At 38.0% G+C, this 25486-nt stretch overlaps 1 protein-coding gene across 13 annotated transcripts in view; it reads left to right on the forward strand.

Annotated features, from left to right (window-relative positions):
* tns1b (tensin 1b) overlaps positions 1-25486 on the forward strand; it is a 248990-nt gene that overhangs the window by 95768 nt on the left and 127736 nt on the right. For all 13 annotated transcript variants that reach the window (XM_028436798.1, XM_028436793.1, XM_028436791.1 and 10 more), the window contains one exon: positions 7038-7075. In XM_028436798.1, the coding sequence (XP_028292599.1) occupies positions 7038-7075 (38 nt within the window). The remainder of the gene's footprint in view (positions 1-7037; positions 7076-25486) is intronic.

The following is a 25486-nucleotide window of genomic DNA, read 5'->3' on the forward strand; positions in this document are numbered from 1 at the left end:
GCCCCAGACAGAAACGTTGACAAGCAGAGTTTATGTTCCGTCCGAATGAAGCAACCAGACGATTTAGGTACACAGAGGGATTCTTGGGATTTCAGGTTGAGGATTCATCCTCCACCCCTGTACTGGTTTTGGTGCTTCTTTCATGTTGGGAAAGCTGGATAAAGGTGGGGCTCTCCCCACAGAAATTCCAACACAGGCTGGAAATAAGCTCAATAAAATGTGTGGATTTCATGAGACCACAAAGTGAGTCAGGTGATGGATAGTTATGAGAAACCATAGACAAGAAGAATAAACAGAAACAGAGGCTTGTCAGTCTGCGCATGTGTGATGCAAAGTGTGTTTGGAGTGGTTTGTTTCTGTTTTGTGGTTGGGTTTAGAGAGTAGCAAACATCATTATTAAGGAATTAGTGAGTGAAATACAAAGACTGAACCTTGAACTTATTCTGAGATATGATGAAACTATTTGTCAGTACCAACAATTGCGGTAGTGGTGGGGTTGAAGGAAGGGAAGGTGGAAGGTGCAAAGAACAAGAGCGGGCAAGTTGGTGAACTATCCAAACACAAGTATATGCTCAGTGAAAGAAAGCAATAACAAAGTACAAACCGAAAGAACAAAATGAACAAAACAAGACTGACCAAAACACATCAGCATGCAGACAGAGCAGCAAAAACAGAACAACCATTTCATGTTCAAGCATTCTGTTAAAAGCTGGCTACAATCCAATCTATTTACATGAAAATATTTTTTAATACATATTGCACCATTTTAAAATGAATAAATAAAACAACACCCCTTCCCCCTGCACCATTTAACACTGAAGATTAATACATTTCAGAAAATACATATTTTAGCTCTCAAGGTAACTCCCAAGACATACTGAAACCCAAACTTACCATAATAAACTAAACTCATTTTATTACAGAACCCTGTCTGTAAAAAATAACTCAAATTGTCCCTGCAAGGAAACTATACACCCAAAATAAAACCAAAGACAGGAACTAGGGTCAGACCTTTATTACTTAACTAAGTATAGACTCAAACAAGCACCACATTCATCCCAAACATGATCATTTATTCCTGTGGGGGAAATTTGGCTCCTACCTACCTTATTTTAATATAGAAAAAAATAGGAAGATTGAACTGATCACTGCAAACATTAGAAAAAAGTTACATTAAGAACGGTAACACTTTACTTAAGTTTTATCCATAAGGCTGACATTACCTGTCATTAAGTGTTGTTCGCTAAATTATGACACCTTTTGCCAAATAATGACACCTTTGGAGCTATGTTGCCATTTTTGTAGTTAGGTGGAGGGATCTAGTGTGGTTAGGTAGGGTTAGGGTTACAAACGACACTTAATGACAGCCTTCATGACACCTTATTCATGCTAATGACAGGTGTCATGTCATAATAATGACAGCTTAATGTCAGCCTTTATGTATAAAATGTCAAGTAAAGTGTTACCCTGAGAATTAATACCTAACCTTAGTACACACATTCACAGTACACTTTATACACTAATGAGATGGCTATTATGGCTTTAAATTCAGTCCAAAACTAAGCTTACAGTAGTTAATATAGACTCCACCAGACTCTTGAAGGTGTGCTGTGGTATCTGCATTCAGAATCATTGCAGTGGAGAAATGTTAAGTCAGGCCTGCCCATTGGTCTGATCTCTAGTTAAGTTGTGTTGTTGAAAGGTCCTAATTTCACTCAGTTATTCTGTGTCTGCACAGCCTGTAGTTAAATCCTGTAGAAGTAGCTACTCTCTATATTCACGTGTTTGCTCACGTGCTTGGGAAAATAAGAGTAGTGCAAAGAATGAGGGATGGAGAGCGTCTGGGGGAGGAGGAAGAGGAAATTCTCCAGGCCCGCCTGTCCTTTGATTGTGTTGGATGTTGGATGGCGGTCCAGCCCTTCCTGCATGGGGACATTAGCAGTTGTTCCAAAAGAGCAGAGGGAAGGAAATTCAACAGCCTCTGACAGAACTTCATACCTACCCACACCCTCCCACCACCCTGTACACTTCCCTCAGAACTCATAAACTCTGTCATCTCTTCGTTGCTCCTTATCTTCCATTCCTCATCATCACAGTGCTGCTGCACTCCTTCTTCTTCCCCTCCTTCCACCAGGATCACTTCTGTTTATTCTTCCTAACAAGGTAAAGCTTACTCTGAGCTCTCTTGGCTCCACACTCTCACACCCAATATGGAAGTCCCATTCCTTCCCATCTCTCTGTGGACTGCTTCTTCTTGGGGGGTGTCTTTGGTGCTGTGAGCAATGCTGGACATCGTCCTGTCGGGCGGGCACGTGGCTTTACTGTGGTCCAGCAAAGAACTCAGGATGTTTTCATTCTCTTGGCCTCAAGGTTTCCATGTGACGAATGTACTCAGTAGTTCACCAAAAGACCAAACGTGGAGGCCTCCTTGTGTTTATACTTGTCTTTATCTTATCGACTGACAACTTTTCAGTGCTGTGTGTTTAACAAGTATTCATTGGATTAATCCATCCATCCATCAAACCAGTACATTGTTTGGTTAATGACGAATACACACGCCTTTTTGTAGGAAAACATGCAACTCACCAATCAGCAGCACTCCACTTTCTTGTGGTTGTAGTTTAAGAGGTAAGCCTTACTGATCCTTACACTCATCAAGTGTTGACAAAGATATTGTTGATGTCACGCTAATGTTGGCATTGTACGATTAAATTATAAATGGTGTAATTATATTGGAAGCTAGTCATGACTTTAAAGGCACACTGTGTAACGTTTGGCCACTAGGGGCTCTAGACCGGTAACTTTCCAGTGGCCACAAGCACCACAGCACTGTTGCAAAAAATAACAGTCAGTCGGGCCAGCCTCCCTTTGTCTTTTGATTGTGTATGCAGACAGTAGTTGACCTGTAACTTCAATAAGGATTGGCTCTAAGGGATGGGCTCGCACCGTGGCCACAGTCTCTGGGCTGGAGGAGCAGCCACCACCACCGCCCTCCTCTCCCCGCCGTTCGGCCTTCCTCACTGCATCGGTGGCGCTCCCCCCCACTCCCTGGCCTCACCGGAGTCGTCGGCCCCCTTCGCCGAGGGTAAGCACGGCGGCCGGGGTCGGGGCATACGGGTGACCTCGTACATGCTGGGTCACCCGTCCCCTCCGACCCCACGGCGAAGGGGGCCAACAACGGCGGCAAGGCCAGGGAGTAGGGGGGAAGCGCCACCGACGAGGTGAGGCGGGCCGAGCACCGGGTCTCCTGCTCCTCCAGCCCAAAGACTGTAGCTGCATTGCAAGCCCCGCTTCGCACCCCAGCCCTGAGAGCCAATCCTTATCCCGAAATTATGGATCTGACTTGCCAACTTCCCTTACTAAAGAATTAACCGAACTATCACGGCGATTAGTGTGCCATTAACTCAACACAAAACTACCATATTGTGCTCTTTTGGCTGTAAACAGAGGCTAACTCGTTACAGCTGCACACAGCAATGACGCTGGGTCGGAAATGCCCGTATGTTGTGACGCCACGTGGGAACTGTATAAATCAGAGCCTGTGGTCACATGACTGCCGTAAAGTGAAACGTTCTCCAGGCATTCTTCAGGTCACATGACCTGGTGAAAGACGGTCCGTCTCCTCCAAACTTACATAGTCGGTATTTCAAGAGGGAAGCCCCGCTAGGAGCATTGATACTGTCAAGTACTATGTATTGGCCTGAGGAATCATTTAAAATAACTCTTTAGGTCAGAAAGTCCACGGTGTGCCTTTAATAACTAAGCTCCATGTTCTAGTCTGGTTACAGACAGCTGTGCTAGTTGAAGTGTCAATCTTGGATACAATCTGGTTTTAATCCTTGTTTAAAACTGTACACACCTTAGTGTGTTTAGAGTTATTCTGTATACATTTACTGCATAATGTTGCAAACATGTTTCTTTATGTTTGGTGTTTCATGGATTTATGGATTATTTTTAGTAATGCAGTGCAACTTTTGGGAACTGACATATTTTTTGCCATACGAGTAGGATTTTTTTTTTTTTTTTCGGTGCCACCCACATTGGGAGGCCTCTAATTAGGAAGTCAGAAGACATTTTAAATGTCACTTCCCTGAGTGCAAATATAGCCCTGTGGGTGCCTAAATAGAAATGCTGTAATTGTATTGTCATCTCACTTTCTTTCTTTAGGTGAATCAAGTCCCTTCAGTTTATCACTAAAATACTAGGTTTTCTTCCGGTATGCATTCATTTTTTTATATCTGATTTGTCCTGTGCTGTAGGCCTATACTAATAATGTTAAAGAATTGTTTCACTGGTGACGTGCCTATGGAGTAGCCTATAGCATGATTTAATTATTCTCCTGGTATGATAGAAAATTCTGATTTGTTTTTGAAAGAGGAAAAAAAACAACATATTGTAGTAGTTCGCTTGACTCAACAAATATCAATAGTTCATATGAAGCATAAAATATCTGCGTCAAACTCCAGTCTTCAAGCTAAGAGCTAGCATGTTAGCACCACTGAACTACTCAGAAAAGAACATTTTAACTGTAGCCCTATGGCTTTTATTAAACGCAGTGTTGCACAGAGGTGTTGTCACTGATAATGAACGGAGACAGAGGCAGCAGCTGGTTTTCTACAGCTGTGGCTATGGCATTTATTGGTACAGAGTGTGAGCCAGTGTTAATCTTGTTGACTAAAAATATTCATCACAGTTTTTGCCATATATATATTTTTAAGTGACAACAACTGCATGTAAAAACAAAACATAAAAAACCCTATATCAAAATATATTGATAATTTTGTCGACTAATGAAAAAAACAAAACTATAATGTACAAATGGAATGAAATCTAATCATAACTAAGTTTTTTTTTGGAAGGTATTCAATCAATGCTACTTTTGTTGAACTGAAAGAGGGACAAGCCTTAATACCGTCCCATATCAGGTTGATAAATGATGCTTTTAAAAATCATATGCTTTATGTTTTAGTCGACTAAAATCTTATTTGCATTTAGTTTACTAAAACAAGACTATAATTTAAATAATCCTGATGACAGATTTTTGACTAAAAGTTGCATTTAAGTCAAAAGACTATAACTAAAACTAAATCAAAATGTGTGGTCAAAATGAACGCTAGTGAGCTAGTACCAACATTAGCAATTAGCGTAGCTAGCCATCGAGATCAGGAAACTGAGCTTTAACATAAACAGGGATGAGGGAACATTTTTACTCTCCCACACCTAGGACTCTCTTCTACAGAGACCATCAGCGAAGTTTGCTCCACAGCGGAGAACCTGGTAGGGTGCATTAGTTTGATTAGTTTCAACCTTACGTTGTATTTACAGTGACCAACTCTAAAGGAGATTAAAAAACATGGCTTTAGATAGTGGTAAAAAGATATTAAAGTAGAAGCTCTCTTAACAAGACCTAAAGAACAAGTCCTGTGAAGGTTCTCAGCCATCCAGAACTGAAGAAACGTCTTGGTTGAGAGGTGAAACTTGTTTAAGCTGAAGTTCAAGTCTCGTTTAGTTGTCTTAACTCAGGGTCGACACACTAGAAAATCTGTGCCATGTCAAAGCACGATTCCCACATAGAAGCTTAATTATTTTGCTTGTGTGAGTCCAACTGTACCATGCTAGAGCAGTGGTTCCCAACCTTTCTTGTCTTGTGTACCCCTTGAGCCTTTTTGTCATACCATGAGTAGTAGCCCCTCACTCATACATGTTCATGATTCTCCAAAAGTAGAACATAAAACAACTGAACATTCAACGCAAGTCATTAGATTTCATCTTCATAAATTGAATAATTAATATTCAGGCATTATCTTCTTATTTAACTCAAATTAAACATAAAATTATGTTGCCTTTAAGGCAATAAAAATGATAAATATTTGAAATAATATTATATTAAAAGTTTGTATTATTAATACTGTAATATTAATACTAATATTATATGATTACTTTGTTGTTAAAGAAAAATAATAAAGTTGAAATTAGAAAAAAATAAGAATAAATAGAAATAATAAGTAATGTAAATAAATAAATGAATACAAATCAAATAATTAACCTGTCTGTGTTATATATAACTTTTATGACATTTGCCACTAAAGGAGCTTCTTTGAATATGTCCCCTTTAAACAGGCATTTAAACTTTAAAAACAAGTCATAGCGCACACATGCCATTTTATTGACGGACTTATCAAATGACTGAGAATGTTTTATTATCTTGGAAATGAATTCCTAATTTTTCCACGTACCCCCTGCAATGTGCTCACGTACCCCTCGGGGTACGCGTACCCCTGTGCTAGAGTACTACAGCTTTGCCGGCATGGTTTGGGGAATTGTACTTTATTATGGTACGTTTGGTCATGCGAGTAAATGCACGGTTATGTACGCCACGACAGCAATAGCAATGGTGGCGTCAAAGAGTTCATTATTCTGACTAAGAGCTCGAGTGTTTGATACAAATTTGTCAGAGAACAATATCGAGTAGCAACTGGACATGACACAATGAAAATCTTAGTTATCTGTGATGACGTACAGTATGTGTTGGAGGATTGAATGCCTGAGTTCAGTAATACTGAGGATAGTGTGAGTTCAGGATAGTGGGGGAGAAGAGGCATTCAGGCTTTAGCATGGTATGGAACAGTTGGCCCTAGTATGTGTTTACTCAAAGATACTACTCCAATACAAATATAATAAACTGTATTTTGTTTTGAATAGTATCACTTCTGCAAGTATAACTTGAGCGATATACCTATACTCCAATGTATTTAAACATTCTGGTCAAAAGAATAATAATACTTGATCATCCAGTTTTGGATGATGTCTTACACTGTAGTTATGTTTGCCACATGGGTGCCATTAGACTGCTAACCATCTATGATGTTTGTCTTTAACCACAGGACAAACACAGGGGACTCTGAGTGAACCCTTTGCTTTACATGTCTTTTGGACAGCTGCCCAATACCATGAATCATACTGCACCGCAACCAACATAATGCCCTGAAGATTTTCATGTACCGTGACAGTAATTTTATTTTCTCTTTTTTCCTCAGTGTGCCGAATTTCTTGCCACAAGAAATGTGAAGTCAAGGTAAGTGCAACATGCTAACATTCACACTGAAGACTACAATAAGAGAAGCAATGTTGTAATCTCTCTAAGAAATCAAGGAAGTTCAGCGTGCGTGAGTGTGCATGCGTGTGTGTTTGTGGAGCGAATTTCTCCCCGACGCGGTGTCTGTTCGACCTGAAACTTTTTTGACTGCTTTCGCATAGGTTGAGTGTGTGCATGCATTGATTTCGTCTTATTTGGTGTCACAACAGAACAGACAACAGAAATGCACAAAATTATACAAAAAGGCTCCAAAAACACACAAAAAGGCTCCAAAAAACATACATTACAGAAAAATACACCAAACCACAACAAATATATGAAAATGAGTCAAAATACACAAAACTAAATATTTATACAAAAAAATACACAAAATGACAATAGAAATGCACAAAACTATACCATAGAATATACAAAAATACACAAAATGACTCAAGAATCACATATATATGTATATTATACAAAAAAATGCACAAAAAGACAACAGAAAGAAACAAAAATACACATAATGACTCCACAAAACATACATTAAAGAAAAATACATCAAACGAAAAAAAAAAAAAAAATTAGCAAAAAAGCAACAAACATTTATCATGTGCATGTCCCATAGAATTAAACCAGGGAAAATGCACACGCTATTTTACTTTGCACCCGCAAATACACCCCTTTATAACACTACAGAGTACAGAGTATATACACCTCTTTGTACATCCAATCTTCAAACACATACTCATTTGGCCATAATTGACAACTCAACCTTAGCTCCTCCCACTATATGAATACATACTTCTGACGGGCACTGTACTAGCAGATCTAAAGAGAGGTGCTGCCCTTAAAAGTGCATGTGAAATATTACATCTTATGTAGAAAGAGCTTTCTTTTTAGACGTGTTTGCATGTGTCTATATATGCTGATGTTTGAGTGGGAGGAGTTTATATTCTTCTTAGAAAATCTCAAGAATGTCTAAACAAGTGCTCTTTGTACCAGAAGATGTTTACATTGGATGAAGTTGTGCGTCTTTCTGGATCTAAAAATAAGAGACCTCTGGATGGAGCCGTTGTGGGTTTCATGTCACTGCAGAAAAACAAGAACAAGAATTGGGGAGGAAAACACAGGCAGGCTGAAGCTCTTACAGGTTTTTTTAGAAACAGAAATTTGCAGATTTTACATGCATTCATGTACACCTACGATATGTGCACACTTTTCATCTTTTATTCATTATTGAAATAGATCCTGTTGCCAGGCTTGCCAATTCGGTATTTTACTCACACTAATTGCCAGGGCAGACAGACAGGACCAAAGAAAAATGACTCAGATAAGCAAAGCAACATTTAAAATAACTAGAAATCCTCCCACTTTATTTTTAATCAGATGGACACAACCTAAGGTGATTGGAAATTAAGTTTAATAGAACTTGTATATGAAAGTGGATTAAGAAGTATCAAAATATCACTTACTACCTGATTAGAATCTGGTTTTAGGTAAAAGGCAAGGTAAATGTATTTTTACAGGGTAAATGTACATGATTAAAAGTGAAATATCAGAAAGAGATGATGAAATCTTGAAATCATACCAAAATTAAAACATGCAAACATGCAGAAGTATTGAGAATGAGAAAAGAGGCTACACTTCAACGGAACTGCAATATTTCATGTGTGTTTTGACTGTGGGAGGAAGTTGGGTTATTTGCAGTGAATCCACACGTGCTCAGGGTTACATTAACATCTCGTTACACAGTTAGTTTAGACTGAGCTCAAACTGATACCTGTGGGATGTTAGAAGTGACGGTCTCTGTAGATGACCTGCATGTGACAGTACTTTCAGTTTTTCAGCAAAAAAACATAAAGCAAAGAATTGAGTTTGAGATAACACAGATTTAACTTATTATAATATAAACACACTCCTGAAGTAGTGTTTGTTGGACTCTAAAGGCTCAAACATACTCAGAGTGCACCAGGCCAATTAAATGCAAAGCTCAGATTTTACTACCGCGAGGATTTCTCTGCAAAGTTGGTGTCTGTTTTGGTGATATAGAAAACTATAATATCGCATATATCGATATATATATATATATATATATATATATATATATATATATATATATATATATATATATATATATATTAATATATACTTTATCGCTTATTTTGTATCAAAATACTAATTTTAGGAGTCGCTGCTTTTACTTCTCAGAACAGAATGTAAAGCTCAGTTAGATGGATTCCTGAGTGCAGTCTAACCCAGACCTTCCCCATAACAAGCTACACCACAGAACTCATTCACACGTGCTGTCCCTTACAGGTGACAGAGCCAAAAGTGGCACAAATTGTGCAGCTGTTTGCTAATAAATGTCCCTGGGTGGCATTTTGCATCAGCAAATTTAACCCAGAATTGTCTTTCTTGTCAGACTTTATTTGAAATTAAATTCAAGATTTATATTGTATATCACCATTTGGAGAAAATATATTGCGATATGAGTTTTGGTCCATATTGCCCACGACGAGTAGGAATGTTCACAGCATTTCAATGCCTACCAGATTCTACTCACCTAACTGTATTTAATAAGTGGTTGACAAGTGTCTATTTTAGATTTCCTGTACACTTTTCTTAAAATATAAGGGATACTGGAACTTGGTTGGGTGGGTGGGACGGCTTGTAGCGGGCGCCAGAAGAATTCTCATATTTGCAAATCCAAAACTTGAGAGGTATGATTTCACCCTCCTGGTGAAACAGAGCAAGAGAGATGGACACGAGCTTAGAGGAGAGATTGTCAGTCGAGCTAGGACAGTACAGATACCTTTAAAACACGTCCCAGGAGTACAAGGACTACAGAGAAGTGCTAAGAATCATGGGACATGTCGGAATTTAATGGAAGCTACTACGTGGCGGTGCGCCCGGGAATGTAAGCTCTGAGGATGCTTAAGTAGCTATGTTTTTTACTTCAACGTGCAGTTTATTGGCACAAACCAATAACAAAAGCAATTGTTTGTAATGCCAATGAAAGCTGGTGTGGTAATTAGCTGTTGGAATTACACAACCCCAAACACAGATTCCGATTTGCTGGAAAATAAGCCTTTTTCAAAGACAATGTTTAGGGTTTTAAAACCTCTATCTTTCTATAGAACTCTCAGATTTTGCAAAAAAAAAAGAAAACACTGTTTTCTCAGAAAGAAGTTTTTGTCCTTTTTCTCCATTCCTTTCATACCGACTTGTTTCTGGATTTGACATGGCGTGTCACATATTAGTACGAATGCAGCAATTTGGGATTTAAATAAGAAGAGCTACACCACTGAAAATATTTTGACAGTAAAATGTAAACTGTATTGGCTCGTTCTTTAATGCTAAAGAGAGCAATGATGAAATGTTTAATAGTTAGGTCTATACAATATAAGGCTTTAAAACGTGTTGCCTGAGTGAACCACATCTCAAATAAAGAACATCCATTGCCCTGTTTGCTTTCTCCACATCTCAACCAAACTTACATGGTTATGTGTAGGTCTTTTACCCTTCAGTATTTAGTAATCACTTTTTTCAATACCAGTAAATACTGTAATCCAAGTGTTGGGTTCATACTGTTTGATAATGTGTATGTTGTGCTGTGCAAATGTACAGTCTTACATCTACTAAAAATCACAGCTTCATTTCTTTTTTCCAAACATCTCTGCTAAAAATGCCTTAGCTTTGGCAGGAAGCAATTTGCGAACAGGCCTAAGATGAAAAACATGGGAGTGACCAGGGTCAATGCTGATCTCTATCAACATTTAGTCCAGCCTGTGAGATTACAGGGTACTTTTTCCTTAAATTCTTTTTCCAAAAATCCTGCCAAATATCTTTCCTCTTCACCATTTGCCATTGGTGATGCTAAATGTTGACAATCAAAGCATCTCAAAACATTTTGGTAGACGATCCAATCCAATCCCTCTGGTTGATGATTCTGAGCAAAGACTGTTCTACCAAGCACACACTAGCATCATAAATCTCTCCTCTGTGATAACATTGATACGTGGCCTGTAGTTAACCTAGCGACGGCAAACAAATGGTCTCAAAATGTGCTTCCCACATTCACTTATGTTTACTTACTGATGGTTGTGAAATATGTGCAAAATCCTGTCAGAAGAATTTCACTTTTACGTGATGACAGAAATAGATCCGCCTGCAACTGGAAACTGGATGCATTTGCCACCAATTACTCAAAATCTTGCATATATATATATTCTCTGTTGTTCAGAGGCACAAACAAGACATATATTTAGAGGTTTTGTACACCTATTTATTGGTACACCTTTTGTAGGTACAATTATTATTATAATGATTACATAATTATTATTAATATTAATAATATAGAAAAAAGAGCTGCTCTTTCTTTGGTAATGTGGACAGACTGCTGTGCCTCAGCAGCTGAAAGTAAAAGAGCAATAGTTTGTTTAAACAGATTTAAATGTTCAAGGTGCATTTTTTTGCAGTTCTTTCATATTGATACTGAATTAAAAATTGTTTACTATCTTGGGTGTTTTATTTAATTTAAATAAGTAATTCTTTTGATCATAACAGACTGGCCTTTAACAAAGTCAAGCTTTTTAAAGTCCGCATTGTTCATATGCTACAATTTTCAGTTAATAAATGTTTAAAATTTCACAAGATGCAATTAATTGGGATCAATGCTGTCAGATTTGCAATTAAGTAGTCGTGTGTGTGTGTGTGTGTGTGTGTGTGTGTGTGTGTGTGTGTGTGTTGGTTAAATTACACAGTAAATCTTTTTTAAAACAGCTACAAGTATTTCTTACCAGATTGCAAGACTCTGGGTGTTCTTTTGGTAGTGTAGTAAACTGCACATTCTGGGGCCAATTTTGTTCAATGATTCAAGATGTGGTCGGAAGGTTTGTTCTCCCTATTTCTCTCAGGATTGCACCCACTTCATTCTGTTGATCACATTATCCTCATCATTCGTGGGTGTGGTTTAGTAAAATACATCTAGAGAAGGGCTCATTCAGCCATCTCACAAGAACAACCACTGCACTTTTTGGTGCCGAGCTGCGTGCCCGCCTCACTCAACCTCAATTCAATTGCAGCTTGCAGCTATTCTTATGAAAGTGAAAAAGGAAAAATAGTTATTGAATGAGAGGCATTCGATTCTGTGTACTTCAGCCTGCACCACAACACGGACACAGACACACACACGAACAAACACAGTTTCCCTGCCTCTGTCTGTGGGATTAGGATTCCTGCTGTTTCCACTCAGATTTTCCAAATGATGATGCATACTTTCTTTTAACTTTTTGGATTTAAAATGTACTGTCCTCCTCCTTCTTTCCTTGTAATCGGGTCCACCTCCATCACCCCTCCTGACAATCATTACACCTGACATCTTAAATAAGCAAAGCTACATTACGGAAGCATATTGCATTCACTTGAACCCCCCCCCCCCCCCCCCCCAGTTTTTTCTGAATAATAATGTTTTTTGGTTTGGTTTTGGGGTTTTTCAGAGTAATTTCTTTCAGTTTTTCTGAGTATCTTTTTTCTTACTGTTTTTTTTTAATGCTAAATCCTGCAAGAACATCCATCCTATGACGATTCCTTGCTGCACGCTTCAACTCTCTACCCATTCCGGGTCAAGTAATGTGGATCACTGTTTGTCAACTTAGCATGTAGCCATATCACCATTTGTCTATTGCACCATTGATGCAGATCTCGTACGGTTTAAGTTTATCATAACAATCTACATGCCACATGAAGTTTGGGCCTGGATTCCAGCGCCTCACCTAGTGCACACCGTGCGGATCCAGTATTTTCAGCAGTCTCCTGATTGTATCTTGAGTGACCACGTTGCCAGCCTTAATGCACTTCAAATGCATCATTTTATATCCATGGAACGTGCCATATCTGTCCAACTGATTCTGGAGAAACGTTGCTACAGCATGTCCCACAGATCTGAATGGGCTTTCCTTCTGAACAACCGCAGATTCCTCAGGTGCCTGTGTAAAGTCGATAGATAAATTGTAATGCCATCAATAAGGCTTAAAGAACTATCTCCCACTGTCTTAAACCAAGTTCAAAGTACATTTTTAGCAAATTAAACAAGCAGGCCGTGTTTGCTCTCAATAAAGAAATAAATACATCTGTTCAAAAGCCCTCTAAGCTCAGAAAAGAAATTATTTGAAAAACAGGGATAAAAATTAGCATGAAAAACAGAAAAAAATGGTCCTAAAAATAAAACAAAAAATGTGAACAAAAAACAGAAAAAAATTAGCATGAAAAAAAGAAGAAGAAAAAAAGTCCAAAAAACATGAAAAAAATAGCCAGAAAAAACACACCAAAAAATCAAATGATTCAAAAATAGGATTTTTTTTTTCAAGTGAATGCAATATTCAATTCAATTCAACTTTATTTATATAGCGCAAATTACAGCAAACTCATCTCAAAGCGCTATCAAAATATAGAATTCATAATAAGAAGGAAAAAACCCAACAAGATTCTCATTAGCAAGCCTTTAGCAACAGTGGGAAGAAAACTCCCTTTTAACAGGAAGAAATCTCAAGCAAAACCAGGTTCAGAGGTGGCAGCCATCTGCATCAACTGGTTGAGGTTAGTGGACAGAAGGAGGAACAGAACAGGATGGAGAGATAGAATATCAGTGTCCCAGACTAGTTGAGTTGTGAACCATAGATCAGGAACTGTCAACTCCAGCTTCAAGAACCTGAAACAGAAAAGAGAGATAAGGGCCTGGAGGAGGGTAGCAGCCTCCCGTACTAAGACTGGGAGCTGGTTCCAAAGGCGAGGAGCCTTGTAGCTGAACGCTCTGCCTCCTGTTCTGTTTCTAAACACTTTAGTAGTAGACCAGCAAACTGAGAACGGAGTGTTCTTCCCGGACAATAGGCCACCAACAGGTCTCTAAGATATACAGGGGCTTGATCATGTAGAGCTTTGTAGGCTAACAGGATGATTTTAAACTCTATTCTTGATTTTACAGGAAGCCAATGAAAGGAAGCCAATACTGGAGAAATATGCTCTCTCCTGTTAGTACCTGTTAGTATTCTAGCTGCAGCATTCTGATTTAACTGGAGACTTTTTAGTAAGTTATTGGGACATCCTGAAAGTAGGGAGTTACTATAATCTAGTCTAGATGTAACAAATGCATGGATTCGTTTTTCAGCATCACTCTGGGCCAAGATGTTCCTGAGTTTAGAGATATTACAGAGGTGGAAGAAGGCTGTCCTTGAGATTTGCTTAATATGAGAGTTAAAGAATAGGTCAGTATCAAAGATAAGATCAAAGTTTTTTACTGTGGTGATAGAGTAATGCCATCCAGAGACACTATTTGCTCTGATAATTTAATTTATCTCTGGGGTGTTTTAGACCAAATAATATCACTTCTGTTTTATCCTGGTTAAGAAGGAGAAAGTTACAGCTCATCCAGGATGTGATATCTTTAAGACAAGCCTGGAGTTTTAATAACTGATTTGTTTCAACTTATTTCATTGACAAATAGAGTTGTGTATCATCTGCATAGCAATGGAAATGTATATTATGTTCTCTGATAATGTTACCTAGTGGAAGCAGACTGTATATAATGTAAAGAGTATTGGTCCTAAAACTGAACCTTGTGGAACTCCATGATAAACTCTGGCATGCGCTGAGGAGAGATTATTAACATGAACGAAGTGGGTTCTGTCTGATAGGTAAACCAACCCAGCACTGTCTCTTTAATCCCAAAAACACTTTCCAATCTCTGCAGCAAAAAATAATGATCCACTGTATCAAAGGCTGCACTGAGATCTAAGAGCACCAGAACCCTCTGTCTGAGGCTAAGAGGAGATCATTGGTTACTTTTACTAAGACAGTCTCTGTGCTGTGATGGGCTCTAAAGCCAGACTGAAAGCTCTCGTATGAATTGTTCCTATGTAGATGATCACGTAGTTGACCTGCAATTATTTTTTTCAAGAATTTTGGAAACCAAAGGAAGATTGGATATTGGCCTACAATTGGACAAGTCACTTGGATCAAGGGTTGGTTTTTTAAGGAGAGGTTTGATTACAGCGGTTTTCAAGGCTTCCGTAGTATATGGTATATATAATTATAGCATATACATATCATAAATTGCATTGTAAATGTGTTTGTGTTGTTCGTGTTTGATTTCTTCTTTACATTGAATGTAAAAATGAAGGCATTTTAGTTGGCATTCTTCTATTTTTAATATTTTATTGTCTTTATAGTCAGTTTATTCAAAACCTGCATTTCATAATAAGTACAATATTGTGCTAAATGATCAGGTAGACAATTATTTGTCCAAAACTTCCTAAACTGGGGTTGTTTTTTTCTGAACTTCCTTGAATATTTGTTTTACTTTGTAACCACTTTACAGCCTTATATAAAACACTACAGAGGCAGGATGTCTGGGAATGTCCCGCTAACCTGCTGTGGAAGCATTAAGAAAATTAAAACCTCCAACCGCTTAAGAGCTGCTGGGCTGCTCACATTAAATTCACTTTAAAGACATACTTTGTATGCATTATTTGAAGCTCTGTCTCATTGCAACTACATTTGAAGCACTGATGAGTGTTTTGAATAGTGTTTAGGTATCAATTTAAGTACATGTTGGCTTTAGTTTAGCTTTCATAAATAATTTCATTGAATTTAATGAATTGTCTGTTACATATTTAGTGTGTAGTTTTTGGTTTATTTTAGTGCGTGTGTGTGTACGTGTGCGTGCATGTGTGTGTTTTGAAGGAAACCACCAACTTCCACTGGTAATGAGGAAAGTGGTCTGAGAAAGCAAACACAAAGAAACACCTTCCATCTTTCACTCCATGTTTGTTCATTCCGAAGATGTCAAATAACCCCTTTTGTTGTAGCTCCAAAAATTCTCAGAATCAATGTTTCCAAGATGTGCAGACCACATGTTTTCTGTGCTGGTTTTCACTGTGGGCTTCTGTTTCACAATTGTTGTGTGTGATCTGTTAGGTCCGTCCAACTGAGCACACCATGTTCATGCACTTTGTTTTGTTGATTGATACGTTTACATTGGTTTTAACATTGTTATGCTAAATGTTTTTATTAGGCATAGAACACTCTCCTCACATGCTTTATACCAGGGGTTCTCAACTGGTCTCTATCTGGGACCCACATTTTGCAATGGTAATTAAATCGCGACCCAGTTTTTTTTAGAATTCAACCAACAATCTTTTTTAAAACCTAAATCTATATATTTTCTTGCACAACATGCATTTCACAGCATGCCTGTCAAAAGAAAAGTTTATTTCAAAATAAAAGACAAGTCCAACGTATTTGTTGATATTTGACCACCTGTTTTGATCCAGCAGTTGAGAATTGCTGCTTTATACAATAGTTAGAGGTTAAACTTCTATTTTTGCAATGGTTCTCAATGATGAGTTGGATACTCTACAAAATAGGCATGGGCCTATGATGACTAAATCAATTAATCGCATGATAAAGAAAATCCATATACCATGTACTTGCATGTTTGTTTTCCTGGTCTCCTGTCTCTAACAAGGCTGGATGATACGAGGATTCACTCTTTGCATTGATCTCAGCACCTGAAAGTGTTTGTTCCATAGTGAAATGAACAGAGTGAACCCTTATGTCAGTCGTCCAGTCTATTTGTCTCAGTGATGTAAGGCGGGTGCGCAATGTAACGTAAAGCATAGCAAGCGTACGTGTAGCTGGGAACTCGGTTTCCCAGCTACATTTACATACCCCCATCAGTCACCACCTGAGCACCAGCACACCCTGAGGTGCTTCCTCGTGAAGCCGGTGCTCACACAGCTTTACAAAGAAGCCATAGCATCCTCGTAAAGCGGTTTGCAAGTAAAGCTGCGGCAGCTTGGGCATCTGCATGCCCTCGTCATGGGATTTTATGTTATAAACAGAGATGTTTGTACCAGACTCTTTCTATCTGTAGTCCTTGGTGGAGAGGGGTCAAGATGCAATATATACAGTGCAAGTTATGTACTTTCTACTGGTTAAATAATAAATAAAATTATGATAATTTTAAGATCACTAACATATACAACACAACTTCCAGTTAGAATTCACCTCAGTAATACAAGTCAATAATACAGCAAAAATTATTTGTGAATAAATCTCATTCATACAATTGGAGGTGAGTGCATTTCTGCTTTTCTAAAAGCCATACTTTAACCTCTCTTGAAAAGGACAGCTGAAAAAAGTTAAAATCAGAAACAAAGCATTCATCACTGTACAAATAGATAAATAATAACAATAATAAATAATTCAGTTGTAGATATCAAAGTCCAGCCAAATATTTAAAATAATTGAAACTCATCGCTTTTTCCCCCTGCATATATCACAAGAATACACCCACAAATTAACACTGATATTTATAAAAATAATAATAATAATCTTACAATGTTTAACAGAAAAACGAGTTGCGATCCTGCGGTGACTGATATCTGTCATTGATGGCTTGGATATTATTGGTGCAGTAATGTTGCTCTATTTTACCCCATTTCTTCTGATTAAACATCCCTGCATTAGAGACAAACACTGTAAGTTGATTATTAGTAGATCAACTCCAACATGTGCTTTCAAGTGATGTCAAGTTAGCGCATGTTTTACACATGCCCTATAGGTTTACTGTGCATTAAACACCACATCCATTTAAACATTTTGTAGAACATTTTTGGTAAATGGTAAATGGACTTGATTTATATCATGCTTTATCCCTACACTGAAGTAGTCTCAAAGCGCTTTACATATCAGCTCATTCACCCATTCACACACCAATAGGACTGAGCTGCCATTGGTCCGTTGAGCCATTGCCATTGAGCTGCCATCCACTGGGAGAAATTGTAGAAACAACTCTCGTATTGCTCCACAAAAAGTTGAAACATGGTGGTGCGACTGGAAAAGGCAGTGACCGGGGCTGAGGTTTGTAGCTGACCAATCACAGCCCTAGCTGACTACCCGTCAATGTGTCACCTTGACAGGTGGTTGGGGGTGCGGGTCTGTGCCTACAGCCATGGATTTTATGCAGAACCTTAAATCAGGATTTAGGGTTCAGTGAATTGCACAACACGACAGGTATAGACTGGGATCGAACCCCAACTTCTCGGCCAGAGGACGACCCCTCTACCACGTGAGCCACGGTCGCCCTTTTTGATATTCCTATTAAAATAGAAATCCTAAGATCCTCTTTTCTTCTGCCTCTTTCTCACTCATCAGTTTCTGCACTGTACAGGATCTCACCGGTAGCTTTAACAACTTCCTTCCTTTTCCATGCGGTGGCACCCAAAACAGAGAGTGAGAAACGCTACAGATTGTGGTGAGAGTGATAAAAAGGGGCCACTCCTTTGTTGTGGAAACATGCAATAAGTCCCGTCAGAGCCCCGTTGCTGCAGCAAAGACAAATTGGACAGGGTGGGGTCATAATGAGAGAATTCCCTCAGCTTGTACCGTGTTTCTATTAAAGCAGCTCCTGCTATGATCAAATGCAGAAGGCTAGAAGCTATGCAGCTAATTGAATTAGCAGTCACAAGACCAAACACGTTGCAAAACAATAATGTGAAAGTGGGATGTTTTAAAAAATATATATTTTATATTTATATTCAGATTTTATATTTCCATTTTCACATTTTGTGTCTGCATGTAATAAAATCTGACAGATTAAACTGTTTTAGGGAATTTAGTTCATGAGACTAAATTAAAACTATTTATTTTTTGCCACCTTGACAAAAACTCCACTAACATGAACTTTTATTGACATTAATGTTGCTGTATGTTATATGCCAATATACTGGAGTATTTCAACAATGGAAATTGCAATGACAATATAATGGACATATAATTTAATAAAGAGTTGTTCCCTTTTTTGCAGCTACACCAGCTTCTACTCTTTTTGAAAGGGTTCCTCTAAGATGTTTATAAGGGTTTCTGTGAAAGGTTTTACCCATTCATTGAATAGAGCATTTATGAAGCCTGGTTGTAATCTGCATTCCAGTACCTCCCAAAGGTGTACTGGAAACTGCAAACTCACCAAACCATTTCTTGATCTTCCAAAGTCATTGTTTTGTTTATTTATTTATTTTATTTTATTATTATCATTCTTTAATGGTTTGCAATAGATACTTCATGGTTAGATGCTTGATTTTATATGTAACAGGTGTGACCAAATACTTTATAGTGTATATAAGACAAACAGTTATTTTATTATAGTTATAGTCATTAACAGAGATGTCCTAAGCTTAGGGTACAATAAATTAGTCAATGACCCAGGGGCATGACTCGAAAGATTTGTTGATTAAATAGCCACATGCGGCCCTCGGCCTAATTTTATGCGGCCACCAAAGGAAACGCGCGAAACACATTAAAAAATAAGCAAGAATACATTGCAGCAAAATACAGTGAAAGACAAGAAAAATACAGAAAATACTTCAAAACCACAACTAAAATTAACAAAACGACAACAGTTATACACAAAATTACTCCAAATAACACCAAACGACAACAAAAACACACACAATGACTCAAAAAAATATGCAAAATTACAGAAAATGATAACAAAAGTACACAAAAAGACAGGAAAAACACAAAAATGAATTTACAAACCTACAGTACTAACAAACAATCAAAACGAAAACAGAAGTACACAAAAATTACTCCAAATAACACAAAACAATAACATACATAACATTTTACAGGTAAAATACACAAATGGACAACATAAATGAACAAAAGGCAATCGTAACAAGCAAGACAACAGAAAACATACACAGAATGACAGAAAGACACAAAATTACTATAAAAATTAACTAAATGACAGCAGTTGTTCACAAAATTACTCCAAATAGTGCAAAACGACAACAAAAATACACATAATGTCTCAAAAAAATGTACAAAATTACAGAAAAGACAACAAAAGTACACAATAAGACATGAAAAACACAAAAAATGACTATGCAAACCCACAATACTAACAAACGAGCAAAACAACAATAGAAATACGCAAACATTACTGCAAATAACACAAAACGACAACATACATACATAATATGACTCCAAAAAAACATAGGTTTTACAGGAAAAATACACAAAAGGACAGGAAACAGAAAGGCACAAAATGCAGTCATAACAAGCAAGACAACAACAAACATACACAGAATGACAGAAAAACACATAATTACTATAAGAAATGTGTGTTCTTTCCTGTGTTAATGCTCAGATTGGTCACTAGTATTAATGCTTAATAAACGCTTAGAGCAAACAAACACATTCTTGTGGCCACCTCTGACCTAATGGATAAAGTTCATCTTTAGATTTTAGAATGTACACTACGTATTACATTGCGGAAAAAGACAATAAGAAATGAATTTAAAATGAATACACTGGATTGCATTATCATACCTATTAAAGGTATGAATCAAAATGTTCTCTCTTTGTTCCTCTGAACAAAGCAAACTGATATTCTTTGAGCTCATAATCAGAGCTGATCTTAAAGTTCATGTTCATGTTAGGATTTCAGGTCTGTGACACTGACCTGTGGTTGAAAACAAACATCTGTCATCTCTGCGTGTTCCCCTGCAGGAACAAATGTCTCACACGAGGAGCTGTGGCTAATGGCCATGCCTGTAGGAACTGCATAGTAGCGGTATGTGCATAGAAACAGCAGAGAAAACAAACAGGAACGCCCAGCATTTTACATGATGAAGTAATCATGACTGTGGAAGGAATGTTAAAAAGTGGCCAAGCGCGTGAAGGAGGCAGCAGTGGAGCGACTAAGTGAAGCGAACAATTGGGAAGTGTGCATACAGAAGCAACTATGATCCTCACTGCCCACTTGTGTCTCTACTCTGACTGTTTCAGCCTTTTCAGGAAAGTTTTTCTTCCAAAATCCCCCCAAAGGCAACATCTTAATTAGGTTCTTCACCAGTACGTCTTCGTGACTGCTGAATCAATGCAGAGAAACGCATACCTGATGTGTCTGACTCACTCAATGTTCTTTGTTCATTTAAGCAGCGTCGTTTTAAAACACTTTCCCTCACTTTCTACTCTGTTTTTCCGTACTCAGCGTTTTTTTTCACTCTCAATCACAAGCAATCAGAACCTGAGCGCGAGGACCGTCATTCTCTCCATGGAGCTGCTCGGTTTTTAGACGAAAAGGTCAAATTCTGCTGGAGTTTATTGGTTACAGGCTTCTTTGCCCTTCAGCAAACGGCACAGAGCTTACATCTACACACTAGTGCCATTCTTCTTGAGAGTTTGCATGTTCTCCCTGACCATGATATAGTTTTCTCCATGAATTTCTATTCCTCCTACAATTAAAAAAAAACTGTCCGGTAGATTTTTTGTAGGCGTGACATATTCAACTGGGAAAGGCTCCAGCACCGCGCAGTGTATAGGAAATAAAGGAACGATCACTGTGGTTATGAGAATGTCCGATATCTAGATAAAGAAATGAGTAAACAAGTATTGTCCTACCAAAGTGGTCAGCATTCATTAGAAAACCTTGGTTATCATAAGCTTATCTTTGGTAGTTACAGATGTAAGATTATGGACATCAACTGTATGTGTATGTAATAACATTTTAGACACAGGAAATAAACTAGACTGATGACTTTCCCAAAATGTCTTAATTCCATGCACACCGTGAGGCAACTTTTGATCTTTTGTAACCGACATTACAGTTAGTGTTGTCATCCTTCAACATGTGTAGTCATTCATGGTCACATGAAGGAACACAGACAGGGATTTCCCAGTTCCCACAGTTGAGCTTAAAATGTGTCTCTCCCAGAGCAAGCATGTTGTTTAGTTACCGTAAACCACATGTCGCCTCTCTGGTAGCCCTCCCTTCCTTCCTGGCCCCTTGTCATTAATAGTGAATTAAATAATGCTTTCTGAGAAAACATCTGGTGAACATGACTTAGGTTAAAGGTGTTGCTTTTAAAAGCACCCTCCATGTAATTATTTCCACACAACATCAAAGACATTAACTGTTCTTTCCATGTTGGGCCATCATCCCAAATGTGTGCACATTTTGGAGCCAACAATTTTAAGTCATGTTTCTTTGTCTCATACCTTCTAATAGTCAATGAGTCTGTGGATGCAATTTAGGATGCCACACATACTGTAGGTGCATGAGAGCCACAGACATGGCCAAAGACATTTTCTTTAGAATTCATAACCAACCCCTTTTCTCTGATTTTACATTTGAAGGTGTTTTTGTGAACACTGTGTATCGTACCTCTGTAGTTAATGCAAGTGTGATGCTTTACTAAAATATCGTTTTTAAAAAAGAAAAGGTTACTGTAGAACAAATACCTCTGGAAATATTTTTGATCTAATGAACTTTATACAAAACAAAGGGTGTTGCAAAGCCACCTTCCATTAAAGTGCATGTCCCCATGTTACTCTGCTACAGGCATGTCATCGTTCAGCACTTCTGAAAACTTGTTATTGTTAAAGCTGCAGTATGTAGGATCTGTGAGACTAGAATGTAAACACAATCAAAAAAAAACATGCACATTCCTTTGAAAGCAGTGTGCTGGATCAAAAAAGCCAACAGATGCAATGAAAAAAAGTCTGCATTACGCCAAAAAACGGGACGTTTTGGGCTGGACGCTCTTCATCAGACATGGAATGTAGCATTCGGCACACCTGTTTTTGTTGTGTGCTTGATTGAACAAGGCAGTCACATGATACATGTCTGCATTAATAAATGGACATTTGTTTACATGTATTTACAGTCGCCATTTATACACTATATAAATACATATACACATTTTTTTTTAACACTATTTACAAATATAACATTCTTAGGACAAAATGTGTGATACACTTTTATACATACAGTAAGACTGACATTACGCTGTCATTAGCATGGATAAGGTGTCATGAAGGCTGTCATTAAGTGTTGTTTGCTGAATTATGACATCTTAGGAACTTTGTTGGCATTTTTTGGGTTTGGTCAGTGGTCTGCAACCTGCGGCTCTGGAGCCTCATGTGGCTCTTTGACTCTTTTGCAATGGCTCCCTGTAGCTTTAAAAAATATTAAAAATAATGAATTGATGATTAATGACATTAACTTCAAATAAAATTATGATAAAACAATTGGTTAACCTAAAAATAAATCACATTGTGCAATAACTCTGCCACCTTCCTACTTCACCTCCTGCAACCTCTACTGACATCAACTTTCCTGCACCTGTGGCTAACTTTAAAATTCAAGTTATTTTTGTAGTCGTTCAAATCCATTAAGTCATAAAATTATTCAATATTTTATAGAATTTTATACACTGTATTGACTTCATTGAGAAGGTTTTTTTTTTTTTTTTTTTAGCTCCAAAAGGACTTTAATCCAGGCGAGATTCGGCAAAATGGCTCCTTTGAGAGTAAAGGTTGCAGACCCCTGGGTTGGGTGGAGGGATCTAGTGGGGTTAGATTGGGGTTAGGGCAGGGGTCTGCAACCTGTGGCTCTTTAAATCTTTTGCAATGGCAACTTTAAAAAAAAAAATAATGAAATAATGAATTGTTTTTTCTTACAGAGGGTGTTGATGATTATTGACATTAACGTCAAATAAAATTTTGATAAAACAATTGGTTAACCTAAAAATAAATCACATTGTGCAATAACTCCGCCACCTTCCTACTTCAACTCCTACAACATCTACAGACCATCCACTTTCCCTGCACCTGTGGCTAAGCTCAAGCTCATGCTTCTAGAAGAAAATAGAGATTGTATTTGTGTGGGGAAAGACGTATTTAATTGCCAACATGCCACCTTAATATGCATGCTTTATGTGTTATGTAAAATAGGAATTAACATGTATTGACCAACATAATCATGTGTTATCAAATTCAAGTTATTTTTTGTAACCTTTCAAAACCCTGAACTCATAAAATTATTCAATATTATTTTAACTGTGTAGAATTTTATACACTGTGTTGTCTTCATTGTGAAGGTTTTTTTTTGGCTCCGGTAGGACTTTAATCCAGGTGAGATGAGGCAAAACGGCTCCATTGAGAGTAAAGGTTTCAGACCCCTGGGTTAGGGTAACGAAGGGTTAGGGTCCTAAACAACACTTCATGCTAATGACAGCGTGATGTCAGCCTTATATATAAAACTTCAAGAAAAGTGTTACCAAAAATACTTTTTTTTAAATTTTTTAAATGAATGATTTTTATTCACATACATATATATATTGGACATTTGAGACAAATACAGAAGCATCCATGCATGTGAACTGGTCCCCAAAGAAGCTACCTAAAGCTTATGCTAGGGGGCCATAACAAACAGAAAAAAAGGGGTGTGGCCTGCCCTATATAATACATTACATTCATACTAAAAATAGTGGTCGATCCCAGTTAACAAGTACACGTATGCTTAACAATTTTCCTTAAGGTTGAAAATTAAGAAGTGACATTACACATACAAGGTGAAAAATAGAAAGAAAATAAATCAATAAAAAGATAGACATCACAAATATGTATACGAGCATACTAAATGTCTCTTGAGTTTGTGTTTAAAAGTAAAAATAGAGCTTGAGGTTTTCAAATTTCCCTCAACTTCTATGCATCCATCTACAGAACTCTACATCCCACAATGCAATGTGTGAAACTCTTCCAACAACATCACAGTAATAAGAGAGTGGTGACTATGTGACTATCTATTTTACATCAAAAATCCACATAATAAAGAATTATTTCCCTAAAGTTGAGTGATGTGAAGAAGATTGACTGATTAATATGTCATACAATCCTCTGCACTTATTCTCTGCTACTGGTTACTATTGTAATGCTACAGTACATGGAATTCAAATGAGTTTTTCTTGAAGGAGCATCTAAGGTGAATGTAGAGCATACGCTGTTGTTGACACTGTGACTACGAGTGAATGGATTCATTCATAGAACCTTCTGGTTGCAATTGTAAAATAATTAGGCTTTGCACTGTGTGTGTGTGTGTGTGTGTGTGTGTGTGTGTGCGTGTGTGTGTGCGCATGCGTGTGTGCGTGTGTGTGTGTGTGCGGGTGTGTGCGCCTGTCTGTGTGTGTGTGCGCCTGTGTGTGCATGTGTGTGTGCAGGTGTGTGCGCCTGTGTGTGTGCGTGTGTGTGCGCCTGTCTGTGTGTGTGTGCGCCTGTGTGTGCATGTGTGTGTGCAGGTGTGTGCGTGTGTGTGTGTGCGCCTGCGTATGCATGTGTGTGTGTGTACATGTGTGTGTGTGTGTGTGTGTGTGCGCGCCTGCGTATGCATGTGTGTGTGTGTGTGTACATGTGTGTGCTTGTGTGTGTGCCTGCGTGTGTGTGTGTGCGCCTGTGTATGCATGTGTGTGTGTGTGTACATGTGGGTGCCTGTGTGCGTGTGTGTGTGCCTGTGTGTGTGTGTGTGTGCGCGCCTGTGTGTGTTGTGTGTGCGCCTGTGTGTGC

This window comes from Gouania willdenowi, chromosome 21 (assembly GCF_900634775.1).
Source record: "Gouania willdenowi chromosome 21, fGouWil2.1, whole genome shotgun sequence".
Lineage (NCBI taxonomy): Eukaryota > Metazoa > Chordata > Actinopteri > Blenniiformes > Gobiesocidae > Gouania > Gouania willdenowi.